At 49.6% G+C, this 25,538-nt stretch overlaps 1 protein-coding gene across 4 annotated transcripts; it reads left to right on the top strand.

The window, feature by feature from the left end:
• Positions 1-2,423: 2,423 nt before the first annotated feature.
• On the top strand, positions 2,424-23,115 carry PEX5 (peroxisomal biogenesis factor 5). Of its 4 annotated transcripts, none has more exons than XM_028712312.2 (16): positions 2,424-2,612; positions 4,231-4,420; positions 4,781-4,816; positions 5,727-5,859; positions 6,093-6,227; positions 6,403-6,508; positions 8,788-8,878; positions 10,009-10,131; positions 11,450-11,542; positions 12,643-12,762; positions 14,321-14,464; positions 14,814-14,884; positions 17,524-17,739; positions 18,301-18,466; positions 19,472-19,629; positions 22,018-23,115. In XM_028712312.2, exons 2-16 carry the CDS (start codon positions 4,271-4,273, stop codon positions 22,217-22,219), a joined length of 1,944 nt encoding a protein of 647 aa, XP_028568145.2. In that variant the 5' UTR covers positions 2,424-2,612; positions 4,231-4,270; the 3' UTR covers positions 22,220-23,115. The 4 variants fall into 4 exon arrangements, with proteins under 4 accessions (XP_028568145.2, XP_028568147.2, XP_028568148.2 ...); XM_028712313.2 differs by lacking the exon at positions 2,424-2,612 and adding an exon at positions 2,805-2,972; XM_028712314.2 differs by lacking the exon at positions 4,781-4,816.
• The last annotated feature ends 2,423 nt before the right edge of the window (positions 23,116-25,538 follow it).

Below are 25,538 nucleotides of genomic sequence, written 5' to 3'. Positions count from 1 at the left end.
TTGATGAGGCCCTGAACTACAGTGGTACCTCAGGTTAAGTACTTAATTCGTTCCGGAGGTCCATTCTTAACCTGAAACTGTTCTTAACCTGAAGCACCACTTTAGCTAATGGGGCCTCCTGCTGCCGCCGCGCCGCCAGAGCCCGTTTTCTGTTCTTATCCTGAAGCAAAGTTCTTAACCTGAAGCACTATTTCTGGTTTAGTGGAGTATGTAACCTGAAGCGTATGTAACCTGAAGCGTATGTAACCCAAGGTACCATTGTACTGAAGGTAATGGGGCCCTTTATGTGTCCAGCTGTCCTTTGTCAACAACAAATAGTTGCTGTTTTTTGTGATATTTTAGGGAGCAGGCTAGCAGGCAGGGCCCATTACTTACATCATAGGAGCCTACACAACACAAAACATTGTTGCTGTACGTAGGTTTTATTTTATTTGTTTTTTATCTTATATTTTGGAAATGCACATCCAGGTGTTTTTCCCCCTTAAAATATTTTGTGGGGCCCCAAGAAAGTGGGGCCCTAAGCTATAGCTTGTTTAAAAGGTAAAGGTACCCCTGCCCGTACGGGCCAGTCTTGCCAGACTCTAGGGTTGTGCGCTCATCTCACTCTATAGTCCGGGAGCTAGCGCTGTCCACAGACACTTCCGGGTCACGTGGCCAGCGTGACAAAGCTGCTCTGGCGAGCCAGCGCAACACACACGGAAACGCCATTTACCTTCCCGCTGGTAAGCGGTCCCTATTTAATCTACTTGCACTTAGGGGTGCTTTCGAACTGCTAGGTTGGCAGGCACTGGGACCGAGCAACGGGAGCGCACCCCGCTGCGGGGATTCGAACCGCCGACTTGACAATCGGCAAGTCCTAGGCGCTGAGGTTTTACCCACAGCGCCACCCGCGTCTTATATCTAAATCCGGCACTGTCCCTGACCACTGGTCCTGTTAGCTAGGGATGATGGGATATAGTCCAAAAACAGCTGGAAGTTTGGGAAACCCTAGTTAACTCTTCCACGCTTAAAAAGTTTGCTCTTTTTCTAGCTCAGAAGGCTGATTCCAGGTTTGCTAGATCTTGCTGAGTCTTCTGCCCAGGGCAGAAGGCGACCACCTCAGGCAGTAGGATCCTCAAGAGCCGCAGATCCCAGTATCAATCTTTCTTCCTGTCTTGATCCTGGTGTAGATCTTCACTCACCCCCTTCTTCCCTGGCAGGGAGGGTGCACCATTTTGGGGTTTGCCGCAAGTGCCAAAACACCTTAGGCTGACCCAGCTTTTACCACTGGACTGTTTATATCTGCCTACGCATTTTGTACCAGCTGATCCGGCAAAGTCTTTATTTCTCGCTGACTGGATTTGACCTCTCCCTCTAGTGCAGTCTGACTAGGTTGTACTTTGTTCTCCAGAACAGATTAACATGCCTGGTTCGTCTGTCGGTAGTGAAATGTGGCCCCTTTGAATCTTTTGTGAGCATCTCCCGGCCGCTTGGTTCACAACGAGGTCCCTGTCTCACGGTTAGTCCCAATTCCTGGTCTTCCCCAGGCTGGTGCCCTGCAGTCCTTTAGGCAATGCAAGAGGGAATCTGCTCATCTCTCTCTGGCACAGTTCTCCCTGGGAAGCACTTCCATTTAAAAAGGGCATTTCAAGAGGTCTAAAAGGAAGCTTCTCCACTATAAGTGTTTGTGCCTCAAGTTACCAACCTCTGCATGTACTTCTCTTAAGGTGATACAGGCCTGTGTCACATGGCAAGACCCTTATTTACATTAGTGCCCCCTCTAAAGTACCATTCCTTTCAACATTTCTCTACTGAATAAAAGGTAAAGGTACCCCTGGCCATACGGGCCAGTCTTGCCAGACTCTAGGGTTGTGCGCCCATCTCACTCAAAGAGGCCGGAAGCCAGCGCTGTCCGGAGACACTTCCGGGTCACGTGGCCAGCGTGACATCGCTGCATCTGGCGAGCCAGCGCAGCACACGGAACGCCGTTTACCTTCCCGCCAGTAAGCGGTCCCTATTTATCTACTTGCACCCAGGAGTGCTTTCGAACTGCTAGGTTGGCAGGCGCTGGGACCGAGCAACAGGAGCGCACCCCGCTGCGGGGATTCGAACCGCCGACCTTTCGATCGGCAAGCCCTAGGCGCTGAGGCTTTTACCCACAGCGCCACCCGCGTCCCTTTTCTACTGAAAATAGGGACATCCTATTCCATCATCATGCTATTTACACCGCTTGTGTAAAGCAGCGGGACTCCTTCCTAAGCAGCAAAGCTGACACCACCTCGGAGCAAGGAGCATGCGCCGCCGGCGGAGCCCGTGTGGGCTTCAACTTCCGACGCCAGGCGGCTCCTCCCCGCTACCTTGCAAATAGCCGCCCGCCCGGGTGGCCCCCGGAGTGGCGCCTGTGCCTTTAAGCGCTGGCTCCGCCCCCTGGCTGCTTTCTGGGCGAATGTTGCAAGATCCAGGCCGGGAGTTTGCAGCTCGGCGTTGCATTGGGCGGAGGAGGAGCCCCGACCAGCCCCCCCCCCCCCGGATCGGAGCACCTGGCCGGACCCCCCCCCCCGACCCCGACCCGAGTTAGGAACCCAGCCGAGGGAGGGAGGGGCTCCGGAGGCAGCGAGGCCTTGCAAAGCCTGGTGAGTTGTTTTGCTGGCGGGTGGGGGGTGGGGAGCCCGGGGGGGGGCGTCGTGCAGCGGGGGGGGGTCGTCCAGGCATCAAGCCCGCCCCACCCCCACCCCACGGCCTCCCCGTGCAGACCTTGCTGAGATGCGTGGAAAGAGAGTGCCTGGGAGCTTGGCTTGGAATCTACCTCCCCCCCCCCGCCCCCAATTCCAGCCAGCCAGGCTCAGCCCTCGGGCTTTGCCACGGCGAGAGCACCTCTGAGCATGTGCAGAGTCGCATCCCACCTCTACGCAACATCAGGAGTCGGGAGAGGCCAGAGCCGAACGTGGGAGTTGCCGGGGGTGAAACTGGAATGAAATATTGGGGGCCCCCAGGTAAGCCCCGCCCCACAGAATCGATCGCAACATGCCCATCAACTTTTTTTGGGCGGGGTAGCCCCCTCAAATATTTTATTGGGGGGCCCAAAGGGACCTCGAACCTTCGGACTCGGCTTCTGTGGGGTTTGCCTTCCCCCAGTCAAAGTGCCTGCATGATGCGGGTGTGTCGGTGCATTCGCACGGTTACGTTTTTAGGCACGTGTGTGAAAACGTCGCCTGTGAAGGGGCTCCCGGTCTTGTATCTGGGCTGGTTCAACCTTTGGTCTGACTTGGCACTCCTTGCGCTTTCATCCTGAGAGGCGGCTGCTGTAGGTGGTGCTGCTGTTTGGTTGCATCATTTGCAAGTGGCAATTATTCCGGACTACTTTGTGTGCAGGTGTGTTGCTCTTGTGTGCAGGGCAAGTGGGCAGAGGAATGTCTGCCCGTGTCCTGCCTCCCTTGGGAGGACGTGCCACTTCAAACAGCCATGGCTTTCCCTCAAAGATTCCTGGGAACTGTAGTTTAAGGTTCCTGGCTGTGGTTAGGAGACCCCTGTTCCCCTCACGCAGCTACGGTTCCCAGAGTGTCTTAAAAGTCAATCCCACCTCAGAGGGAACTTTGAGAGTTTCAGCTCTCTCACACCCTTCACAAACTGTTCCCACGATTGGGGGAAAAGCTGTGACGTGATCCCCCTTTAGATGTGCAGTGAAAATGGGGCCTCAGTTGTTGGCAATTTTTGAAAACCTGCCTTATGCATTTACAAAAGCTTTTTTGTCTATTATTATTATTCAGAATAATAATTTTACTTGTTCCCCACTCATCGGATTGAGCAGCTTCCAACATATATACAAACATAATACAGCATTACAGATCAAAAGGCTTCCCTTCAAAATAATAATATTTCAATTGAACAAAATAAAGCAGCAATAAAATAATGTGTGCAGAAAAAGTTTTACTCTCTTGCTATATACACAGACTGTTTCAATTCCATATTTGCTTATCTACTATATAAGTATTGTTATTATCCTAAACATATATGTTTAGTCACAGTGCTATATATTGTATAAACACATTCCAAATGTCATTATATTTGTCCATGCAGAGTCTACACCTATAAGTAAGCTGCGAGTGTAGTCGTATCTTCAGTCCGTTGAGTAATCTCTCCGGTGCATCAGTGTCAGAAACTTGCCTCGCCAGATTACCTTGGTGCAGGAGATGAATAATTACGATAGCCTTGTGACTCTACATGGTTTGCCATTGCTTCTCCCTTGGGCAGGTGAGGGTCGTGTGGCTGTGGCCGTCTCCCGCCTCCCGCCATGGCAATGAGGGAGCTGGTGGAGCCGGAATGCGGAGGCTCCAATCCTCTGATGAAGCTGGCCAGCCATTTCACCCAGGACAAAGGCCTGCAGCAGGAGGGGCTTCGGGGACCCCTGGCTTGGCCTCCCAATGCCCCCGTGCCTGAGGTGGTAAGTTTGGCAAAGCGGGAAGGGGCGGGGGGAGTCGGAGAGTGGTACCGGTTTGGGGAGCGGAGAATCGTCTATCTCTCATCCAAGGACACTCCTGTTAGTGTCTGTCTGTTCAGGATCACCGCTTCTTCTTTTAAAAAAAGGAAAATAATCCCTCGGTGGTTAATGCTAGGCCTTCTTATCTCCCCACCCCCATCTCTGCCTATTTAAAAATGGATAATACCCATTTGTCCTGAAATTGTAAAAAAAACAAAAAACGCATAGAGATAAAGAAAGCACAAATCTGTTGGGGGATGCAACTCTTTAATCCTTTGTGATTTCTATTCTGCCATCGGGTAGCAATCTTTTTCTCTTCTGCAGGTGTCCAAACCTCTTGGAAGAGCCTCTGAAGATGAAGTAAGACGCCCCATGTTTCTTTTCTTTGTTTTCCTCCATCTCCCTGACCCACTCAATATTGTCTCCTCGCACACATGCTAGGGCTCGGCAGTATCTGGTTTTCAACATCATGAAATATCACCGGCTAAACATCACGATTTGACGCGGGTGGCACTGTGGGTTAAACCACAGAGCCCAGGACTTGCTGATCAGAAGGTCGGCGGTTCGAATCCCCGCGACGGGGTGAGCTCCTGTTGCTCGGTCCCTGCTCCTGCCAACCTAGCAGTTCGAAAGCACGTCAAAGTGCAAGTAGATAAATAGGTACCACTCCGGTGGGAAGGTAAACGGTGTTTCCGTGTGCGGCTCTGGCTCGCCAGATGCAGCTTGTCACGCTAGCCACGTGACCCGGAAGTGTCTGCGGACAGCGCTGGCTCCCGGCCTATAGAGTGAGATGAGCGCGCAACCCCAGAGTCTGTCAAGACTGGCCCGTACGGGAAGGGGTACCTTTACCTTTACCTTTACCTATGTAGAGGCATTGGCAGGCTTCGTGGTTTTCTCTACATTGTGATTTTTTTCCAGTGCCTGTTCTTGTGATTCTCTGCGCCCCTGCATGAGCCGGGAGAGCTAACAGGGGCTGCAGGAATCAACAGAATCATCTTTTCCCAAATCGTGATTTTTGCCTAGCACACACACACACACACACGTCATGATTTGAGATATATTGCCAGCTCATAAATTCTGAAACCAATATCACAATATGGACTTCAAACTGGTTTTGGACAATCCATCGCCCAGCCCTAACACACACCATGATCCACAATATAATGCCAGGTCTAAAATTATGAAATGGATATAACGATATGGCCTTCAACTGGTTTGGGACGGTAGATCACCTGGCCGTAACACACGCTGACGTTATGTTTTCTGGCAGCTGGTGGCAGAGTTCCTTCAAGAGCAGAATGGCCCCCTGCTGTCCCGTGCCCCACAAACATTCAAGATGGATGACCTGCTGGCCGAGATGCAGGAAATTGAGCAGTCCAGCTTCCGTCAGGCTCCACAGAGAGGTAAGAGGTCTGGCCTGGGAGTCGTAGCATGAACAGAGACCAGCAAAATATTTCTTGGGTGAATGGCGGCGATGTCCGCCCATCCATTGTGGAGGGGTGTGTGCCCCCCGAGGAAGGGGATGGATTGGGAAGAAGGACAGGGAAGCCAATTCTGCTCCATTGGGACTTGTCTCATCCTTGTGGGCAGTAGGACGCCAGCACCGTTCTGACTCCCTCCGGCTTCCTCTTCTCAGCTCCAGGTGTGGCGGCCCTGGCTTTGTCGGAGAATTGGGCACAAGAATTCCTTGGCGCTGCCGACAGTACAGTGGACGTCTCAACGGATTACAATGAAGCCGATTGGTCGCAGGAATTCATTGCTGAGGTTACAGGTGGGACAGGAGTTGATGGGGGGGTGGCAGCCCTGTTTAGGGAAGTTTTTAATGCTTGGTGTTTTATCGTGTTTGTAATATTCTGTTGGGAGCCACCCAGAGTGGCTGGGGAAACCCAGCCAGATGGGCAGGGTATAAATAGTATTATTTATTATTTATTATTATTTCTTCAAAGACCCCTTGTCTGTGTCTCCTGCCAAGTGGGCCGAGGAATATTTGGAGCAGTCGGAGGAGAAGCTGTGGCTGGGTGAATCGGAAGATCAGACCCTGGCTGATAAATGGTGAGTACCTCTGTTGCTACTTCCCGCAGTGACGCCGGCGAGATATTGGGATTTGATCCAGTTCAAAGTAGCACTCTGCCCGAGTTCTGAGTAGACAGGTCCATTTTCACAAAGCAGCTGGCTTCTCCTGCAACCCCAGGGGGAAAGGTTTAAAATTACACCATGACAGAGAGGTCTTCAGTTTAATGTATTTTTTTCAAGGCTTTTCGGATCAACGAGAGAGAGAGGGAGATTGTTATCCAGACAAAGAACCTTGAAGCTCTCTGGGCTGCTGTTGTTTTCCATGTTCCCCTGCCATATTGAGTAGAATTATAGTGAACTGAATGGAGAAAGGCATTTAATAAGGGAGCTGCTTAGAAACGGCTGCTGTTACCTATGTTTTGTTAACCTTTAGGTTGGACTACAGGGGGACGCAGGTGGCGCTGTGGGTTAAACCACAGAGCCTAGGACTTGCCGATCAGAAGGTCGGCGGTTTGAATCCCCACGACGGGGTGAGCTCCCGTTGCTCGGTCCCTGCTCCTGCCAACCTAGCAGTTCAAAAGCACATCCAAGTGCAAGTAGATAAATAGGTACCACTCCGGCGGGAAGGTAAACGGCGTTTCCGTGCGCCGCTCTGGTTCGCCAGAAGTGGCTTAGTCATGCTGGCCACATGACCCGGAAGCTGTACATTGGCTCCCTTGGCCAATAAAGCGAGATGAGCACCGCAACCCCAGAGTTGGTCACGACTGGACCTAATGGTCAGCGGTCCCTTTACCTAGGTGGACTACTGCAATGTTTTATATGTGGAGCTCTACTTTGAAGGCTACTCTGAAATCTCAGCTGGAGCAGAATGTGACTGCTAGACAGCTGATTCACGCTGGGGAAATGGAACATAACCAGGGCTTAAGGATTTCCCCCCCAAGGTTCATGGTGTATTCTGGGCATTACTGAAAACATAGGTGCTTAACTTTGAAAGCCCTTTATGACTTTGGACCACCTTCTCCCTCTTAAGGAGGCCAAACACTTTGATCATCTTTAGAGGCTCCTTTATATATAATAATAATTCTTTATTATTTATAACCCGCCCATCTGGCTGAGTTTCCCCTGCCACTCTGGGCGACTCCTGATCGAGTGTTAAAAACAATACAGCATTAGATATTAAAATCTTCCCTAAACAGGGCTGCCTTCAGATGTCTTTTAAAAATAAGATAGCTGCTTATTTCCTTGACATCTGATGGGAAGGTGTTCCGCAGGGCGGGCACCACTACCGAGAAGGCCCTCTGTCTGGTTCCCTGTAACCTCACTTCTCGCAGTGAGGGAATCGCCAGAAGGCCCTCGGAGCTGAACCTCAGTGTCTGGGCTGAACGATGGGGGTGGAGACACTCCTTCAGGTATAGTGGGCCGAGGCCATTTAGGGCTTTAAAGGTCAGCACCAACACATTGATTTGTGCTCGGAATCGTACTGGAAGCCAATGGAGGTCTCTCAGGACCAGTGTTATATGGTCCCAGTAGCCACTCCCAGTCACCAGTCTAGCTGCCGCATTCTGGATTAATTGCAGTTTCCGAGTCACCTTCAAAGGTAGCCCCACACAGAGCGCATTGTAGAAGTCCAAGCGGGAGAGAACCAGAGCATGCACCACTCTTTTGAGACAGTCCGCGGGCAGGTAGGGTCTCAGCCTGCGTACCAGATGGAGCTGGTAGATAGTTGCCCTGGATACAGAATTAACCTGCACCTCCATGGACAGCTGTGAGTCCAAAATGACTTCCAGGCTGCGCATCTGTTCCTTCAAGGGCACAGTTACCCCATTCAGGGCCAGGGAGTCCCCCACACCCGTCCACCTCCTGTTCCCCCTTGTCAGGATTCAACCTCAATCTGTTAGCCGCCATCCATCCTCCAACCGCCTCCAGGCACTCACAACTCACCTTTCCCAGGGACAGCCATTTTGTGATACGGAAATCTCTCTCCAGAGAAGCTCTCTTGTCTTTTCACTTGAAGGTCTCTCCCCGCCTTCTGGCCTTGCCTTTCAATTCATTTGCCTTTCTGTTTCTGTTCCTAATTATGGCTTTAGTTTTTGTTGGTGGTGGTGTAGGCTGTTTTCTGCCATTTTAATAGTCTTTCAAATGCTGTTATTGAAATGCTTGTGTACTGATCGTTTTATAAGCTGCATTGCAAACTGGAGGGTTGGGAGATATAAAATAAACACACCAACGGTTTATTTTTCTGGTGGTGTGCCAAACGCTTAAGTACATAGCGTCTTCCTAGCTTGTTCCTGAACCACATTTATTCTTTCTGATCATAGGTATGAGGAATACCAGCCTGAAGAAGACCTCAAGAAAACTGCCAATGAGTTTCTCGCAAAAGTGGATGACCCGAAACTGAATGACTCTGAGGTAAAAAAAGAGACTAGAGTTCTCTTCGTAGGGAACTGGGCACAGATATTATGAGTGCTTGACCATCAGCCCATCTGATTTCCCCAGCCGCTCTTGGGCAGCTTACAGCCTATCTAAAAACATAATAAAAACATCAAGCGTTAAAAACCTCCCAATAAAGGGCTGCCTTCAGATGTCTTCTAAAAGTTGTCTCCTTGACATCTGAAAGGAGGGCGCCACCACCAAGAAGGCCTTCTTCCTGGTTCCCTGTAACTTCGCTTCTCACAATGAGGGAACCAGCAGAAGACCCTCAGAGAAGGCAACGTTTTGTTTCCTCCTCAAAATACTCACACATTTTGTCTGCACTCACACATTCTTCTCCCCACACACCTCTCCCTTCTCTGCCTTCACTCCTTGAAAAATGGCAGTCTTGTTTTAAGAATTGGGATTTGGATGTTCCCTGATCTTCTTGCTTCCAATCCAGGGCAAAAGGTTGGCAGAAAGGGCTTTGAGCTGAGGGTGGGAGTTGGGCCTAGACCTTCCAGCCTGGTGTTATTCTTGGAGTTAAAAGGTAAAGGGACCCCTGACCATTAGGTCCAGTTGTGGCCGACTCTGGGGTTGCGGTGCTCATCTCGCTTTATTGGCCGAGGGAGCCGGCGTACAGCTTCTGGGTCATGTGGCCAGCATGCCTAAGCCGCTTCTGGCGAACCAGAGCAGTGCACGGAAACGCCGTTTACCTTCCTGCCAGAGCAGTACCTATTTATCTACTTGCTCTTTGACGTGCTTCCGAACTGCTAGGCTGGCAGGAGCAGGGACCGAGCAACAGGAGCTCAGCCCATCGCGGGGATTCGAACCGCTGACCTTCTGATCGGCAAGCCCTAGGCTCTGTGGTTTAACCCACGTCCCTATTCTTGGAGTTACTTTCAAGGAAATAAGAGTTTCTGACCCTTTTCAACTGTTTTAAGCGGCTACCACTTGAGAGGGACCCGCTCCCAGGTTCCTTTTCCCTCAAGGAAGCCAAATGTGCCTCCTCTTTTCTTTCCTGCTGGTTCTGCTCAGTCCGGATGGTCCAGGCTAGTTCAGATAGAAGAGGTTGTGCTGAGGGACGGATGGTGATGGTCTCTCTCCCTGTGTCTCCTTTCTTCATGCAGTTCCTAAAGTTTGTCCGCCAGATTGGAGATGGGAGGGTGTCCATCGAGGCAAATCGGGTGACCATTACCCCCAGAGACCAGGATCAGGCAGAACAATGGGCAACTGAGTTTATACAGCAGCAGGTAGGACTCCCAACAGGTAGAGCTCTGCTGCTCACGGGCTGTGTGCTTCTCTGCAACATGCTCTTGTGTGGCCAGTAACCAACGTCATCAGTGTTGGGAGTACAACTGGGGGTCAGGAGTGTCAACTTGCACAAAGAGCAGTGTGTATGTAGTCTAGGGGCAGAGAAGACCCACAGCACAGACCTTCCAGTGATCATTCTGTCCTCTAGGCCCAAATTTTTACACTCCGCTGTGCCTGCCATATTGTTTGCCAAGAAATGGGACAGTAAACACATGAGACGTAACCGACTGTGTTCTTAGATGAATAAGATATACTATTCATAGTATCAAATTGTAAATTTCAACAGAAGTAACTCATAAAGTTCAACAAATTACCAAAGCAGAAGACCCAGTGGATCAGTTCAAGCATAAGGTCCATCCGTGTATTGGTGTCCATTCCACCTGTCTGTTCATAAAGTCCAAACCATCCACATGAAAGGCTACTACTATGCCATAAGATCCACTGACCTGTAATATCACATATGAGCTTTAACTACTGATGAAGCCCAGGATGGCGAAACAAGGCCAGTATTCCGGAAATCCTTGTCTTAGACTCTGTGAAAGGATTTTGTGGAACTGTAACTGGAGGAGACTCTTGAGAGTCCCATGGACTGCAAGAAGATCAAACCTCTCCATTCTGAAGGAAATCAGCCCTGAGTGCTCACTGGAAGGACAGATCCTGAAGCTGAGGCTCCAAGACTTTGGCCACCTCTTGAGAAGAGAAGACTCCCTGGAAAAGACCCTGATGTTGGGAAAGATGGAGGGCACAAGGAGAAGGGGATGACGAAGGACGAGATGGTGGGACAGTGTTCTCGAAGCTACCAGCATGAGTCTGACCAAACTGCAGGAGGCAGTGGAAGACAGAAGTGTCTGGCGTGCTCTGGTCCAGGGGGTCACGAAGAGTCGGACACGACTAAACAACAACCTTTCATGTGGATGGTTTGGACTTTATGAACAGACAGGTGGAATGGACACCATTACACAGATGGACCTTATGCAAGAACTCACTATAGAGTGATCTGATCCACTAGGTCTTCTGCTTTGTTCATTTGTTGATCTTTATGAGTTACTTCTGTTAAAATTTACAATTTGATACTATGAATAGTATATCTTATTTATCTAAGAACACAGCCGGTTACGTCTCATGTGTTTATTGAGTATGCTTTACGTGACCATAGGTTGGTTTGTTGTTGCTTTGTTAAGAAATGGGACCGGGCTGCACCCTTTATCCATCTGTGAGGTGGGGGAAAAGTACCTTCCTGCTATGCTCTCTTTCTAGAACACATCCGAAGCCTGGGTAGATCAGTTTGCGCACTCTGCAGACACGCTGGGCCTGGAGAACGAGTTTGAGGAAGCCAAGACTGCCGTGGAGGTAACGTAACCACCGGTGAGGGCAGGGCTCCCCTGGAGTGAGTGAGTCAGTTTTATTGCACATAGCCAGAGGCTGCCACAATGTACACAGAATCATTCAGCAATTAGAAGAAAATATACTGGATTGATACAAAAAGCTTAAAATATTTATATTATCAAAACATTAACTACTCTAAACAGAGCTATAAACGTACCTTAATATACAAGTTAAGACATTAAACAATAAAATTTATAAGCTAAAATTATCACATGGCCACTAATATATTAAAAAATAATGTTAATACAGTGTGCAATTACATTCAGAGTTTGGTGATAAAGATAGAATATAGCTTGACGTAAAGGTAAAGGGACCCCTGACCATTACCTCCAGTCGTGACCGACCCTGGGGTTGCGGCGCTCATCTCGTTCTATAGGCTGAGGGAGCCGGTGTCCAGCATGACTAAGTGCTTCTGGCAAACCAGAGCAGCACACGGAAACGCCATTTACCTTCCCGCCAGAACGGTACCTATTTATCTACTTGCACTTTGACATGCTTTTGAACTGCTAGGTTGGCAGGAGCAGGGACCGAGCAACGGGAGCTCACCCCTTCGCGGGGATTCGAACCCCCCACCTTCTGATCAGCAAGTCCTAGGCTCTGTGGTTTAACCTACAGCACCACCTGCGACCCTAGCTTGATGTAGATAGGGTCAAATAAATTCATTTCCTTTACAGTTGGTGGCTACCTTGGCTATATAATTTGCTCTAATTTTCCTAGCGCCAGTTGCAAAGAGTGCTACACGCCAGGTACTTATCTGTGTCTGTGAGGAGATATAAAATGTCAGAGGGGTTCTGGCCAGGGGACCTTGTCCTTATAGGTGCTAAAAATCTTTCTATTGCTTAAGTATATAAAGGGCAGCGCAAGATATAATGCACAAGGTCTTCTACTTCAGGACATCCCCTAATGCACACACGTTCGTTTGTTGGTATGCCTCTGTGTCTCCCATAAGCAGAGTTTATTGTATTTAATCGTAACTCTGTAAAAGCTTTGCCCTGGAGTGAGACTTCTGCTGCGTTCATTTGAGAGGTGGGTTTCCCTCACCTTCCTTTCCCCCTCTTCTTTAGTCAGATGTGGACTTCTGGGACAAGCTCCAGGCTGAGTGGGAGGAGATGGCCAAGCGAGACGCAGAGGCCCACCCTTGGCTAACGGACTACGAGGATCTTGCCAGCTCCTCTTATGACAAGGTACTCCTGCAGAGGCTCTGCTTGGGGCCTTCTCCTTCTCCCCCCCCCCCCACCTCCTCATCCCTATTGGTTGCTTAACTTCGGGTTGTGAGCAAGTGGGTACAGAATTCTCTCTCTGCGTTTAACTCTACAGTGCCTAGTAAAACTACAATGTCCAGACCCTGCACTTGTCATCTGAGGCCCTTCTCTAGGTCCCTCATCCCAGAGAGATTCAGAGGGTGGCAACAAGAGAATTGGCCTTTTCTGTGGTGGCTCCCTGTCTGTGGAATGCTCTCCCCAGAGAGGCTTGCCTGTCACCATCATTACATGCCTTTAGGCGCCAGGCAAAGACCTCCCTCTTTACCCAGGCCTATGGCTATTAAATAATCTATGGCCTGTGATAGACTATGACCTATGATGATTACTGTTTTATGATTAGGCTGTCTGTTGCTATACTTTTTACAGTGGAACCCCTGTTTTCGAACATCTCAGCTCCCAAAAGTTTTGGATGCCAAAAACCTGGAAGTGAACGCTTCCGCTTTCGAATGTGCCTCGGAAGTCAAATGGCTTCTGAGGCACGTTTCTCATTTTACTCCATTGAATTTGCTGATAGCCCTTTGATCCTTGGTTTTTGAACGTTTTGGAAGTCGAACGGTCTTCTGGAACGGATTACGTTTGAAAATCGAGGTTCCACTGTATTATGGTTTTATCGTTGGTGTTCTGTAATGTATTTTCAATGTTGTACAGCGCCCTAGGATCTTTTGATAAACAGCAGTATATAAATTGAATCAATAATAATAATAACAACAACAAACAAAGTAACCTTCATAAAAGGTAAAGGTAAAGGTACCCCTGCCCGTATGGGCCAGTCTTGACAGACTCTAGGGTTGTGCGCTCATCTCACTTAAGAGGCCGGGGGCCAGCGCTGTCTGGAGACACTTCCGGGTCACGTGGCCAGCGTGACAAAGCTGCATCTGGCGAGCCAGCGCAGCACACGGAAACGCCGTTTACCTTCCCGCTGGTAAGCGGTCCCTATTTATCTACTTGCACCCAGGGGTGCTTTCGAACTGCTAGGTGGGCAGGCGCTGGGACCGAACGACGGGAGCGCACCCCACCGCGGGGATTCGAACCGCCGACCATGCGATTGGCAAGTCCTAGACGCTGAGGTTTTACCCACGGCGCCACCCGCGTCCCTTAACCTTCATAATTAAATTATAAAATGTAGGTACAAGCAACTCCCAACTTGTGCATGGCACACGTGGTGCCGAGAACTCAGAAGTGGGGAGCACCCTGGAGAGTGTGTGTTGGGGGTGTCAGCTGATGCACAGGGAAGCAGCAGCTGCTGCTGCGCTACCCCACACACCAGCTGTTAGGCAGGGAGGCTGAACAGCCTCAACAAAGCCCTGCTGCCCCTCCCACTCTTCCCCGGAGCCCAAAGGGAATGTCCTCTCTGGGCTCTGGGGAGGGTCTCCTTGCTATGTGATGAACGGTCTGTGTTCCTCCGCCTCTTGAATAAAATAGCAAACGCTGCAAGATCCACTTTAAAAGCAACAACAACTTTACTCTCCCTCCCTGGTAGGGATACCAGTTTGAAGAAGAGAACCCCGTGCACGATCATCCCCAGGCCTTTGAGGAAGGGCTGAAGTGCCTGGAGGAAGGCGACCTGCCCAACGCCGTCTTGTACTTTGAGGCTGCTGTGCAGCAGAACCCGGATCACATGGAGGTGAGTGAAGGGAGGCAGCGCCAGGCCTCCTCTCCTCTCCTCGGGATGAGGTCAGGCTGGGGAAGGCTGCCGGGGGGGTGTTGGCCCTTTGTCAAGACAAACTGGGTCACTGCTCATTGCTTTGTGGCACTGTGCTAGCTGCCGAGTTGCCCGGCTGTGGACGATGGGAAAATGGGCAGCATCTGCCTTGGCCCTGAGTGGATTCGCTTCCCTTTCAGAGCGCTGAGAAGTTGGGCACTTTGGGGGAGAGGACGCAGAAATGTTTCAGAAGTTGGGTACTCGCCCCTACTCTTCAGCAGAGTAAGCACAGAGAAAACAGCTCTGACTCCTTGTCATGTCTCCATTTCAGGCCTGGCAGTACCTGGGAACGACGCAAGCAGAGAATGAGCAGGAGCTTTTAGCCATCAGTGCTCTCAGGAAGTGAGTAACCTGCCTGGCGTAGTAACGTCTTGAGATTGTGTTTCTTTTTTGGGAATTGCAGAGGCAAAGTCCAGCATGCCACCTGGAACCAACTGGCTAGAGATGCTGGTGGTATACTGAATCTTTAAACCTCATTCTTCCGTGACCCAAGTCCTAGCGTTGATATGATTTGATTTGATATGATTCCAAGAACTCCATTCATAAATTTATAAGCCTCTGTGGAGAATAGCTATGTGCGATATATTGATATATCATACAAAACCAGTTTGAACTCCGTATTATGATACCAGTTTCATAACTTTTGAACTTGGTGATAGATTGCGAATCATGGTATGTGTGTGTGTGTGTTTTACAAAAATCACAGTATGGGAAAAACTGTGAAGCCAGCCAATGCCTCTACATAGCTCCATCCCTATTTCAGACATTGTGATATATCTCAATGTTTAGCAAATGATATATCACAATGTTGAAAACCAGATATCGCCCAGCGCTACTGTTCACCTTTATATAGTTTTGTCCTTATTTAAAACATTATGATATATCAGTATATTGTGATGTTCTCGCTAGTGGAGAATCAGTCCCCCTTAAGCCTAATTTGTTTTTTTGTTTTTTGGGGTTGGGGTTGGGGTTGGGGGGGCGGAGCTGCTAGAAATTCTGGACTAATGGATCTGAGCACAGATGTTCCTTATCAGGCTCTTGAGGCCAGAATTAAGGAAAAGGAGAACTCGTGATCCAAACAGGTGTTTGCTCCTTGAGGATGGGAGGGGTGAATGCCCATTTTCTTGAAGGCTGTACCAATTGGCCATCCTGATTGGCTGCCTCGGGTTATGAGACCTTGGCCATCATTCGCTTAAATTTGGGCTTTGGGCTATTGTGTAGTAGCTCTCATCGCAAAGGTTCCTGTCATGATTCCAGAGTGAAGTCTGCCCTGCTGCTCATCTTCCAGTATTTTGTGTGTTACTTAATCTTTAGCCAGATAAGATAGTTTTGCTGTTTTCCTTGCTTCCGAGTTGCTTTAAATTGTGATGTCATTTGAAACCCTCTTTCTCCAACAGACCTTTAAGTAAAGCTTTTAATGTTATTATGAAGAATTGCTTTTTGTTTGAGTTCCTGAACCTTGGCTGGACCCTAAAGACGGCGCAGTCATTCATCACAGCCTCCTATTTGGTTCCTAGTTGTCTTCCTTTGCTTTATAAACCAAAATATTCCAAGCCTTTTCCTGTAGGGAAGGTCCTCCCGCAAAGTCTCTGGTGTAAGACCTCCTTTGAAAAATACAATATTATGGCCATAAATCTAATTTGGCACCAGGAGAAGAGACACTTTGAGACAGTAGTTTGACACTGTGCTCAAACTGCGAAGGAAGGATGACCCCTGTAGTGCACTGGCAGCTGGGGAAGGGAAAACAGAGCCAGAGAATGGCCTGGAAGCTGGGAAGAATTACATTTTTTCTTGGCGTGACAGATGTCAGCCCACAGAGTTCCCTCACAGTCCCTGAGTCTTTGGCAGACACTCGCCGCACCTTATTTTAACATGAAAACCTGAGAGTTAACAGGACGGAAAACACATGTGGCAGAGGTCCATCTCTCAGTGCTGCCCAGTTGCAAACCTTCTTGTGGGGAAAGAGCTTTATTTTGTTATGAATTTCCAGTCTTAGGAGCTCTCTGCAGCCAGTACATTTGCAATAGCTGCTGCAGATCTGCCAGCTGGGGAGGGTTTGCATATGAGGAGGGAGGCTGGACCCTCCCTGCCAGCTGGGCTGCTTTTCATTTTGGTAAGAATGTTCTGAGATAAGAAACAAGAAACCTGCTCCTTCCCTCCTCCTCCTCCTGAGGTTACAGTAATAATAATAATAATAATAATAATAATAATAATAATAATTTTTTTTATACCCCGCCCTCCCCAGCCAAGGCCAGGCTCAGAGCAGCTTACAAGCAATAATAAGAACAAGAAGAATGATTACAACTTAAAAACAAAAATAAAATACAACATTAAAATAATGGAACATTAAAATATTAAAATGTAGCCCCATCACAGGAGGAGAAGGAAAAGAAAAAAGAAAGAGAGGCAGGGAGGGAATCAAACTGGCTCCAAGCCAAAGGCCAGGCGGAACAACTCTGTCTTACAGGCCCTGCGGAAAGAAATCAGATCCTGCAGGGCCCTAGTCTCATGAGGCAGAGTGTTCCACCAGGCCGGGGCCAGAGTTGAAAAGGCCCTGGCTCTGGTTGAAGCCAATCTAACTTCCTTAGGGCCTGGGACCTCTAGGGTGTTGCTATTTATGGACCTTGAGGCTCTCCGTGGGGCAGACTGGGAGAGGCGGTCCCGTAGGTACGAGGGTCCTAGGCTGTGAAGGGCTTTAAAGGTCAAAAGCAGCACCTTAAATCTGACCGTGTACTCTACCGGGAGCCAGTGCAGCTTGAAAAGCACTGGGTGAATATGCTCCCATGGCAGAGACCCTGTGAGGAGCCTCGCCGTGGCATTCTGCACCTGCTGGAGTTTCTGGGACAGCTTCAAGGGCAGCCCTGCGTAGAGCGAATTACAGTAGTCAAGCCTGGAGATGACCGTCGCATGGATCACTGTGGCCAGGTCAGTAATGATCCCCTTCAGTTTTTGACTTGCATGTTTTGACCTCTTTCCCACAGGTGCCTGGAGTTGCAGCCCGGGAACCTCACGGCGCTCATGGCTTTGGCGGTCAGCTTCACCAACGAGTCGCTGCAGAAGCAGGCCTGCGAGACCCTGCGCGACTGGTTGCGCCACAAGCCAGACTACGCTCATCTGATAGGGAAGGAGGAGGAAGCGGGGAGCCCCAGCCCGGGCCTTGGGCCTTCCAAACGCATCCTGGGCTCCCTTTTAACCGAGTGAGTGTGGGAAACGGGGGAAAGCGAGGATGGAAGAGGACTGGGGAAATACAGGTGGGGTTCCTGCATGGTGGGGGTGTGGCCCGGTTGACCCTCAGGGCTCCCTTCCAGTTCTGCAATTCTGTGATTCGTTACCCTGTTGTATATCTTTCTGGGACGCGGGTGGTGCTGTGGTCTAAACCACTGAGCCTCTTGGGCTTGCCGATCAGAAGGTCGGCTGTTCGAATCCCTGCAACAGGGTGAGCTCCTGTCCCAGCTCCTGCCAACCTAGCAGTTCGAAAGCACACAAGTGCAAGTAGATAAATAGGTACCGCTCTGGCGGGAAGGTAAATGGCATTTCCGTACCCTCTGGTTTTCATCACAGTGTTCCGTTGCGCCAGAAGCAGTTTAGTCATGCTGGTCACATGCCACGGAAAAGCTGCGGACAAATGCCGGCTCCCTCGGCCTGAAAGCGAGATGAGCGCCGCAACCCCATTGTCGCCTTTGACTGGACTTAACTGTCCAGGGGTCCTTTACCTTTTTTACCTGTACATTTCTCTGTCCTTTCCACACGCGCCCCAGCTCGCTCTTTGTGGAAGTAAAGGAGCTCTTCTTGGCGGCTGTGCGTAGCAACACCTCTGCCGTGGACCCTGACGTGCAGTGCGGCCTGGGCGTTCTCTTCAACCTGAGCGGCGAGTACGAGAAGGCTGTGGACTGCTTCACTGCTGCGCTGAGTGCGCGGCCCAATGTAAGGCGTGAGCACAAGCGTGGCTGAGAAAAGTGTGAGGTTGGGGAGGTGGACTTACAGGGTGGGAATCCTGCATCAGGGCTGCAGCGCTCAGTTCGCGGGTGTGGGGATTGCCTGACCTGAATGCTCAACCATGCAAAGAACAAATAAATGTGCCCACATAGAAAATAGAGCACATCAGAGGCAAATGAGTTCGGACTTGGCCTTCTCTTGAACTCTGCTGAGTGGGGGGATGTTTATTTCATTTTCAGAATCAAAGGCCACAGTCTTTCCGTCAACTTTGAGGCAAAGGCAGGTTCATAAAGGTGAAGGCAGTTCTTTAAGTGTCCAGATTCTAGACTGTCGTGGGCTTTAAACGTCTACTACTACTAATAATAATTTATTATTTGCATCCCGCCCATCTGCCTGGGGTGACCCAGCCACTCTGGGCGGCTTCCGATGTATATAAAAACATAACAAAACATTACACTTTAAAAAGCTTCCCTATACAGGGCTGCTTTCGGATGTCTTCTAAAAGTTGTATAGTTACTCATCTCCTTGACATCCGATGGGAGGGCATTCCACAGGGCGGGCACCACTACCGAGAAGGCCCTCTGTCTGGTTCCCTGTAACCTCACTTCTCGCAGTGAGGGAACCGCCAGAAGGCCCTCGGAGCTGGACCTCAGTGTTTGGGCTGAACGATGGGGGTGGAGACGCTCCTTCAGGTATACAGGGCCAAGGCCGTTTAGGGCTTTAAAGCTCAGCACCAACACTTTTGAGTTGTGCTCAGAAAAGTACTGTTCTATAAACAAAAGCACCTGGAATTGGACCTATAAAGAACTATGCAACGTGGGTACCAGTGCGGTTTTTAAAATCATGGGGAACTTGAGGGATAGAGGGGTAACCGGTGGGTGGGGTCTGGAAGCCTTTGGAAGCTGGGAAGGAATGTGCTGCTCTTGAATGAAGCATGCACTCTCTGTGGAAGAACTCCTGGGTTGAATAAGGCTCTCTCTGGTCTCCTCGCAGGATCATCTCCTCTGGAACAAACTTGGGGCTACTTTGGCCAATGGAAACCGCAGTGAAGAAGCTGTGGCCGCCTACAGGCACGCCTTGGAACTGCAGCCTGGCTACATCCGCTCCCGCTACAACCTCGGCATCAGCTGCATCAACCTAGGCGCCCACAGGTGAGCGGCTTAAGGGTGAGGGACAAGGAAAGGTCAGGCTGCCTCTACCCCCTGTGCCCCCATAGCTGTTGACCAAATTCTGGTTCCGCTTCTTGAGATCTGGTGGAAACGGCGCCATTCTGATGGTGGTTTTGTGGCTCTTCTTGGGAATGATTCGCTCGTCTTTTGGAATGTGGACGGAGCCCCGGCAGATGTCAGCTGTGCTTTTCTGCATCTCAGGGAAAGTCTGAAATCATTCCCAAGAGGAAGCAAACCAGAAGCTGCTGGGGGGGGGGGCAGGGGCTGCATTTCAAGATGGAGCCTGGAGTCCTCTTCACCAGCTGGGCTGCTTTTTGCAAGCGGTAGTGTTCTGAGATGAGAGACTAGAAGCCTGCCGCCAGGCCATTACCAGGTCAAAATGGTCACCTTCGCTCACCCTTGGTGGTTCCTCGTTTGAATGCTTAAAGGAAAGAGTTCTCTGTGCCTTTCTATAGGTCGGATCAATCCTTTAAACTGGAAGCACTGTGGATATGCCTTTGTTTTGGAGCCTGGTCTGTGGGTTCTGTGGTTCCAGTTCCCTGCCAAATATTACCTATCGCCTGGGGTCAGAGGCACCTCTAAAAATTAGCGATGCTTTTTTGGAATGCAGAGTTAAAGTAAATTATCGAATCATCAATTCTAGCATGCAGGGGGTCAACAAAATAATATAATTTGGCATCTGAACAATTGGCATTACAGTGGTGCCTCGCAAGATGAAATTAATCTGTTCCGCGAGTCTCTTCGTCTTGCGCTTTTTTCGTCTTGCAAAGCACGGCTATTAGCGGCTTAGCGGCTATTAACGGCTTAGCGGCTTTAAGAAAAAGGAAACAAACTCGCAATAACTCGCAAGACGTTTCGTCTTGCGAAGCAAGCCCATAGGGAAATTTGTCATGCGGAACGACTCAAAAAACGGAAAACCCTTTCGTCTAGCGAGTTTTTCGTCTTGTGAGGCATTCGTCTTGCGGGGCACCACTGTATTAATTGTATTATAATTTGGTATTGACAATGAGGCTTTTATTGGGTTATTGTAATTGGAAACTAATTTAAAAAATACTATATGAGCAAAAACTAATAATAGTGATGCTTCTTCCATGCAGACAAGCTGAGATTGGTTTGGCCGTGACTGGCTTCTTGCCTTGGCTTTGCAAGGGTTAAGCAGGAGTAGAGCAGCGTCTATTACAAATGTATTTCCATAGCTCCTGGGGAGTTGTGGCTTGACAAGCAGGGGGCATGGAGGAGCGTGGGAGCCCTGGAACTGCCGCCTTGATCTCGCCATGTGTCATGGGCTGGTTGGATGCAGAGGAATGGGGGAGGGAACCAGGTGAGGAACCATCAAGGGAAGAGGACACAGAGCCCAGGGAGTGGTGGTGGGACAACAATGAGTGGTCAGAGGGAAAACATGGGGGGGGGAGGTTTTGGAAGCTGAAGAGGTAACAGGGCTTAGTGAGCTGGGAGCGTCTGTGGCAGAGAGAAGTCCAGAAGCGGAGGCAGGAGCAGAAGCAGGTAAGTTGGAGGCCAAGAGGCAGAGATGAGTCCGGCTTCTTAAGAGTCACAGGTGTCTCTCCCTCCTGCTGCAAAAAGCTCACCTCCCCACCCACCCCGGTCTCCTAGAACCAGCAGAGGCATGAAGAGGGTGGAGAAGTTGACTTCATGCAGGCACAGTCTCTGATTGCTTGAGAAAAGCGCTGGGGAGTGTTGGGATTTTTATATCTCACCAGCTGCGAGAAGCAGCACATTGTTGACATCATGTGGTGTCTGTGAGCGTGAGACAGGAAGTCTCTGCTTGTTCTCATGTAACTGGAGAGTTACTTTCGCTTCTGAGTTGAAGTGTGTGTTGAGTCAGACTTCTCTTCTAGCTGCTCAGGAGAGCAGACATGCCTGCGAGAGCTGCGTGTACAGTCTGTAAATAAAGTAGTGAGTAGACTACTGACTGTCTCTTTCTTCTGTGATGGGATACCAGAAGACGAGTGTGCTCCTCTCTGGATGGAGGGGTCGCTTATTACCGGTCTCTCTGGACTGAGGGCTATATCCAGCCAGAGAATGACCACCGGAGACAAGCCTTGGTGTCTTGGGAAGTTGGGCACCCTTCCCGGGGGCGTTCTTCCAACAGGGAGGAGGGGACTTAGGCAGCTGTGGACCTTCAGTCCCAGCAACCGCTTCCAGGGGGCAACACCTGTCGGAGATGAGTTGCAAAGGCCCGACACTCCTGTGTCAAACCTGTTCTTGCTATTGAAAGAGTTAGCTCCCAACTTGCGTGGTGTGGTTTACTGCTGGCTTGTTCCTGACACCATGCCTAATTACTGGGTTTCCCTCCACGTTCCCTTCTCTCTGCTTCCCTTTGATACCTGCTCTCTTGCTGTCTTCAAACAGGGAGGCTGTGGAGCACTTCCTGGAGGCTTTGCACATGCAACAGAAGAGCCGGGGCCCGCGAGGCCAGCAGGGGGCCATGTCGGACAACATCTGGAGCACCCTCCGTATGGCGCTCTCCATGCTGGGCCAGAGTGACCTTTATGGGGCGGCTGACGCCCGGGACCTTCCAACACTGCTGCAAGCTTTTGGGATTCAGCAGTGACTCTTCGATGGGCTCCCCTGCGAGTGCAGGGTGAGCCCCCGCCAGCGCTGATCTCCCCTGCCCACAACTCCCCATCTGCCGACATATGCACACCTCATTCAGGCAGCTTCCTCTTCCCCTCCACCCCCACCACCCAATCTCACTTCCCACCCCCATGTTTCAGAGAACTACACGTCAATGCATTTTCAGTTGTCTTCGGTCCAGGGCTGTTCAGTCACTCATGGTTTTATCTTGGACCAAACACTGTAGAATCATAGCCTGTGTTCAGCAGCAGTTAGCTGGCTTGCGGGCCTCTCTTAACATCTTCTGGGTTTGCTTTCTCAAGCAAATCCCCTTGAGCAGGAACATGTTTATACTTTTCCCCTGCACTTCATCTGTGCGCTGAAATTGCAACTCTCTGTAGTGTCTTTGGCACATCGTTTTACATGATCATTCTACTTAAGTGTCTTTTCCGAAAGGGATGAATGAATCATGGTGTGGAATTCTGGGCTCTCGTCTTCAAAAAGGTGCTGCTAACTTTTAAGGTACGACACAAAACGATCGGACATATCTCACTGGGCACCAGCATAGCGTATTTTCTACAGTGTTGTGTTTTGTCCCAACTCGCCCGGGGAAGAAGTGAAGGGAGTAAGCTCTCCAGTGTGATGTTCATGGGGTTTAACTGACGCACTTCAAAAGATCAGGGCAGGACCTATGTCTTAATTATCCGTCTGCCCCTTAGCTCTTTTGTAAAGTAAAAGGGGGACTGGTTATCTCTGTGCATATGATTCTCCCCTTCTGTGTAATTGGGCCCTTTAATTATAAATATCTGTATATGATTTTTGTTGGGAAATGTTTTTAAATTGTAAAATATTTTGTATAATAGAAGGGAAAAAGAATTAAACCTGCCAAATGAAGCTGTCTGCTTTTCATTCTTGAGCCTGAAAGCATTCCATTGTTGGAGCCTCTGCATTCCTTTCCCCCTTATCCTTCACGTCTGCATCTATTTGATGCTCCCCTTTTCATTCAGAAGTCCTACTCTGCAGAATAAAGCTAAAATAACTAGGCTGATGCTTTCCCCCCTCAGCTGTGTAGTTTCTAAATCTCAGTGGATGAGGAGATTTTGTTTTCATTGGTAGAGCAGAGCAGCAGCGTTGTCTGTGCCTCATCTCATTTGCTAAATTACATTTTTAACAAGGTGCCATCTTGCAAAGGGATCTCTAGTGATCTGTCACGGATGCTTTAGTTGAGATTCCTGTATTGTAGGCGGTTGGACTAGATCACCTTTGGGGGGGTCCCTTCCAGCTCTATAATTCTGTGCACTCGCTAACCTCAAAGTTTGGGAAATCCTGCCCTGCAGGAATGGTTTTAAGGATTAGTGAGATAACATTGTGTGTGTGTGTGTGTGTGTGTGTGTGTGTGTGTGTGTGTGTGTGTGTGTAGTGCATTGAACCCTCAAGAGTTAAAGGTAAAGGGACCCCTGACCATTAGGTCCAGTCATGGCCGACTCTGGGGTTGCAGCACTCATCTCGCTTTATTGGCCGAGGAACCGGCGTACAGCTTCCGGGTCACGTGGCCAGCATGACTAAGCCGCTTCTGGCGAACCAGAGCAGCGCCCAGAAACGCCGTTTACCTTCCTGCTGGAGTGGTACCTATTTATCTACTTGCACTTTGATGTGCTTTTGAACTGCTAGGTTGGCAGGAGCAGGGACCAAGCAACGGGAGCTCACCCCATAGTGGGGATTCGAACCACCGACCTTCTGATCGGCAAGCGCTAGGCTCTGTGGTTTAACCCACAGTGCCACCCACGTCCCTACTCAGAGTTAAGTAAGTGCTAAATATCCTTAAAGTGTTTCCTTTAAAACGGAATAAAAGCACCTTAAATTGAATATTAAGGACACTCGTAAAGTCTTTTCACGATGCCTTCACAATAGATGCTCAATATTCCGTAATGAATGTTCTTACTGAATTGTTCCTGTAGCTTTATGACCCTGTCTAGGATTAATTTTAGCATCTACCAGTTTTTGTTTTTTGACTGAGCAAGTGTGAATGACTCTATTCTGAATGAGAATAGCCAGCAAACACGACATAGCCGGCTTGAGAGGCGGGAAAAGCCTCTCTTCACCCTCAGCGCCAAGAAGACAAGACATTATCAGCTGAAAACAGACTTTACTTGCAGCTGCAAAGTACAAAAGGCAACTGTACTCCTTTTGAGTTGAAGACAAGACGCTCAGCCACACATTATAAATATTACAATGCACTAACAAATGTTAAAATAACTGTAGTGTACAAGGATAGAGTTAAGACTCCAGCAAAGCTTTCTGTATTCTATTAAAGCTGGCAGGCCCGACGTTGTGAGGCAGATACTGAGGCTTCAGAACACTGGCCTCTCTTCAAAAAAGAAATGAAAAGTAATCCATTTTTATGGCCTGGTGCTCCAAAGTGGCATTTGAGGCCACTGAAATGGTCTTGGCCAGCAGTTCTCCTTGGAGGACCAGGCTGTGTCCCGCTGCAGAATCCTAGGAAGTCTGAAGGAGGCCTCCAGCAAGGTGATTCCGCCTTCCCTTCAGAAAGCACATTCTCTTGGGCCGACCTAGAGGTGCTAGGAAGTGGGATCTCTGCCTTGCAGAACCTTTCTCTTAACATTATTGTCCCTTTTGGAAGTGTCACTATTGATACCCGCTGTCCATATTCAGGAGGACTTTGAAAATGGAGGCTTTGAACTTTTAGAGCAAAGATTATTAGGGGAATTGGGTGGGTGTTCTCCCCCCCCCCAAAAAAAAAAATAATAATACAGAATTTTATAAAATAATAATGTGTGGGGAACTGGCTAAAGATGGTTTTTTGTCCCTCTCCCATAACACTGACACTCAAGAGGCACACAGAGAACTTGAGTGGCAGCTGAGACAAGGATAGGCAAAATAAAAGTACCGGTACTTCTTAAAGGTAAAGGGACCCCTGACCATTAGGTCCAGTCGTGACTGACTCTGGGGTTGCAGCGCTCATCTCGCTTTATTGGCTGAGGGAGCCGGTGTACAGCTTCCGGGTCATGTAGCCAGCATGACTAAGCCACTTCTGGCGAACCAGAGCAGCGCATGGAAACGCCGTTTACCTTCCCACCAGAGCGGTACCTATTTATCTACTTGCACTTTGATGTGCTTTCGAACTGCTAGGTTGGCAGGAGCAGGGACCGAGCAACGGGAGCTCACCCCGTCGCGGGGATTCGAACCACTGACCTTCTGATCGGCAAGCCCTAGGCTCTGTGGTTTAACCCACAGTGCCACCCACGTCCCACCGGTACTTCTTACTCAGGGACATATTGACATAGGGGATTTGCTAC

Source organism: Podarcis muralis, chromosome 17, assembly GCF_964188315.1.
Source record: "Podarcis muralis chromosome 17, rPodMur119.hap1.1, whole genome shotgun sequence".
NCBI classification, from domain to species: domain Eukaryota; kingdom Metazoa; phylum Chordata; class Lepidosauria; order Squamata; family Lacertidae; genus Podarcis; species Podarcis muralis.
The sequence above is the reverse complement of the archived record's forward strand: the minus strand, read 5'-3'. Positions and strand labels throughout refer to the sequence as shown.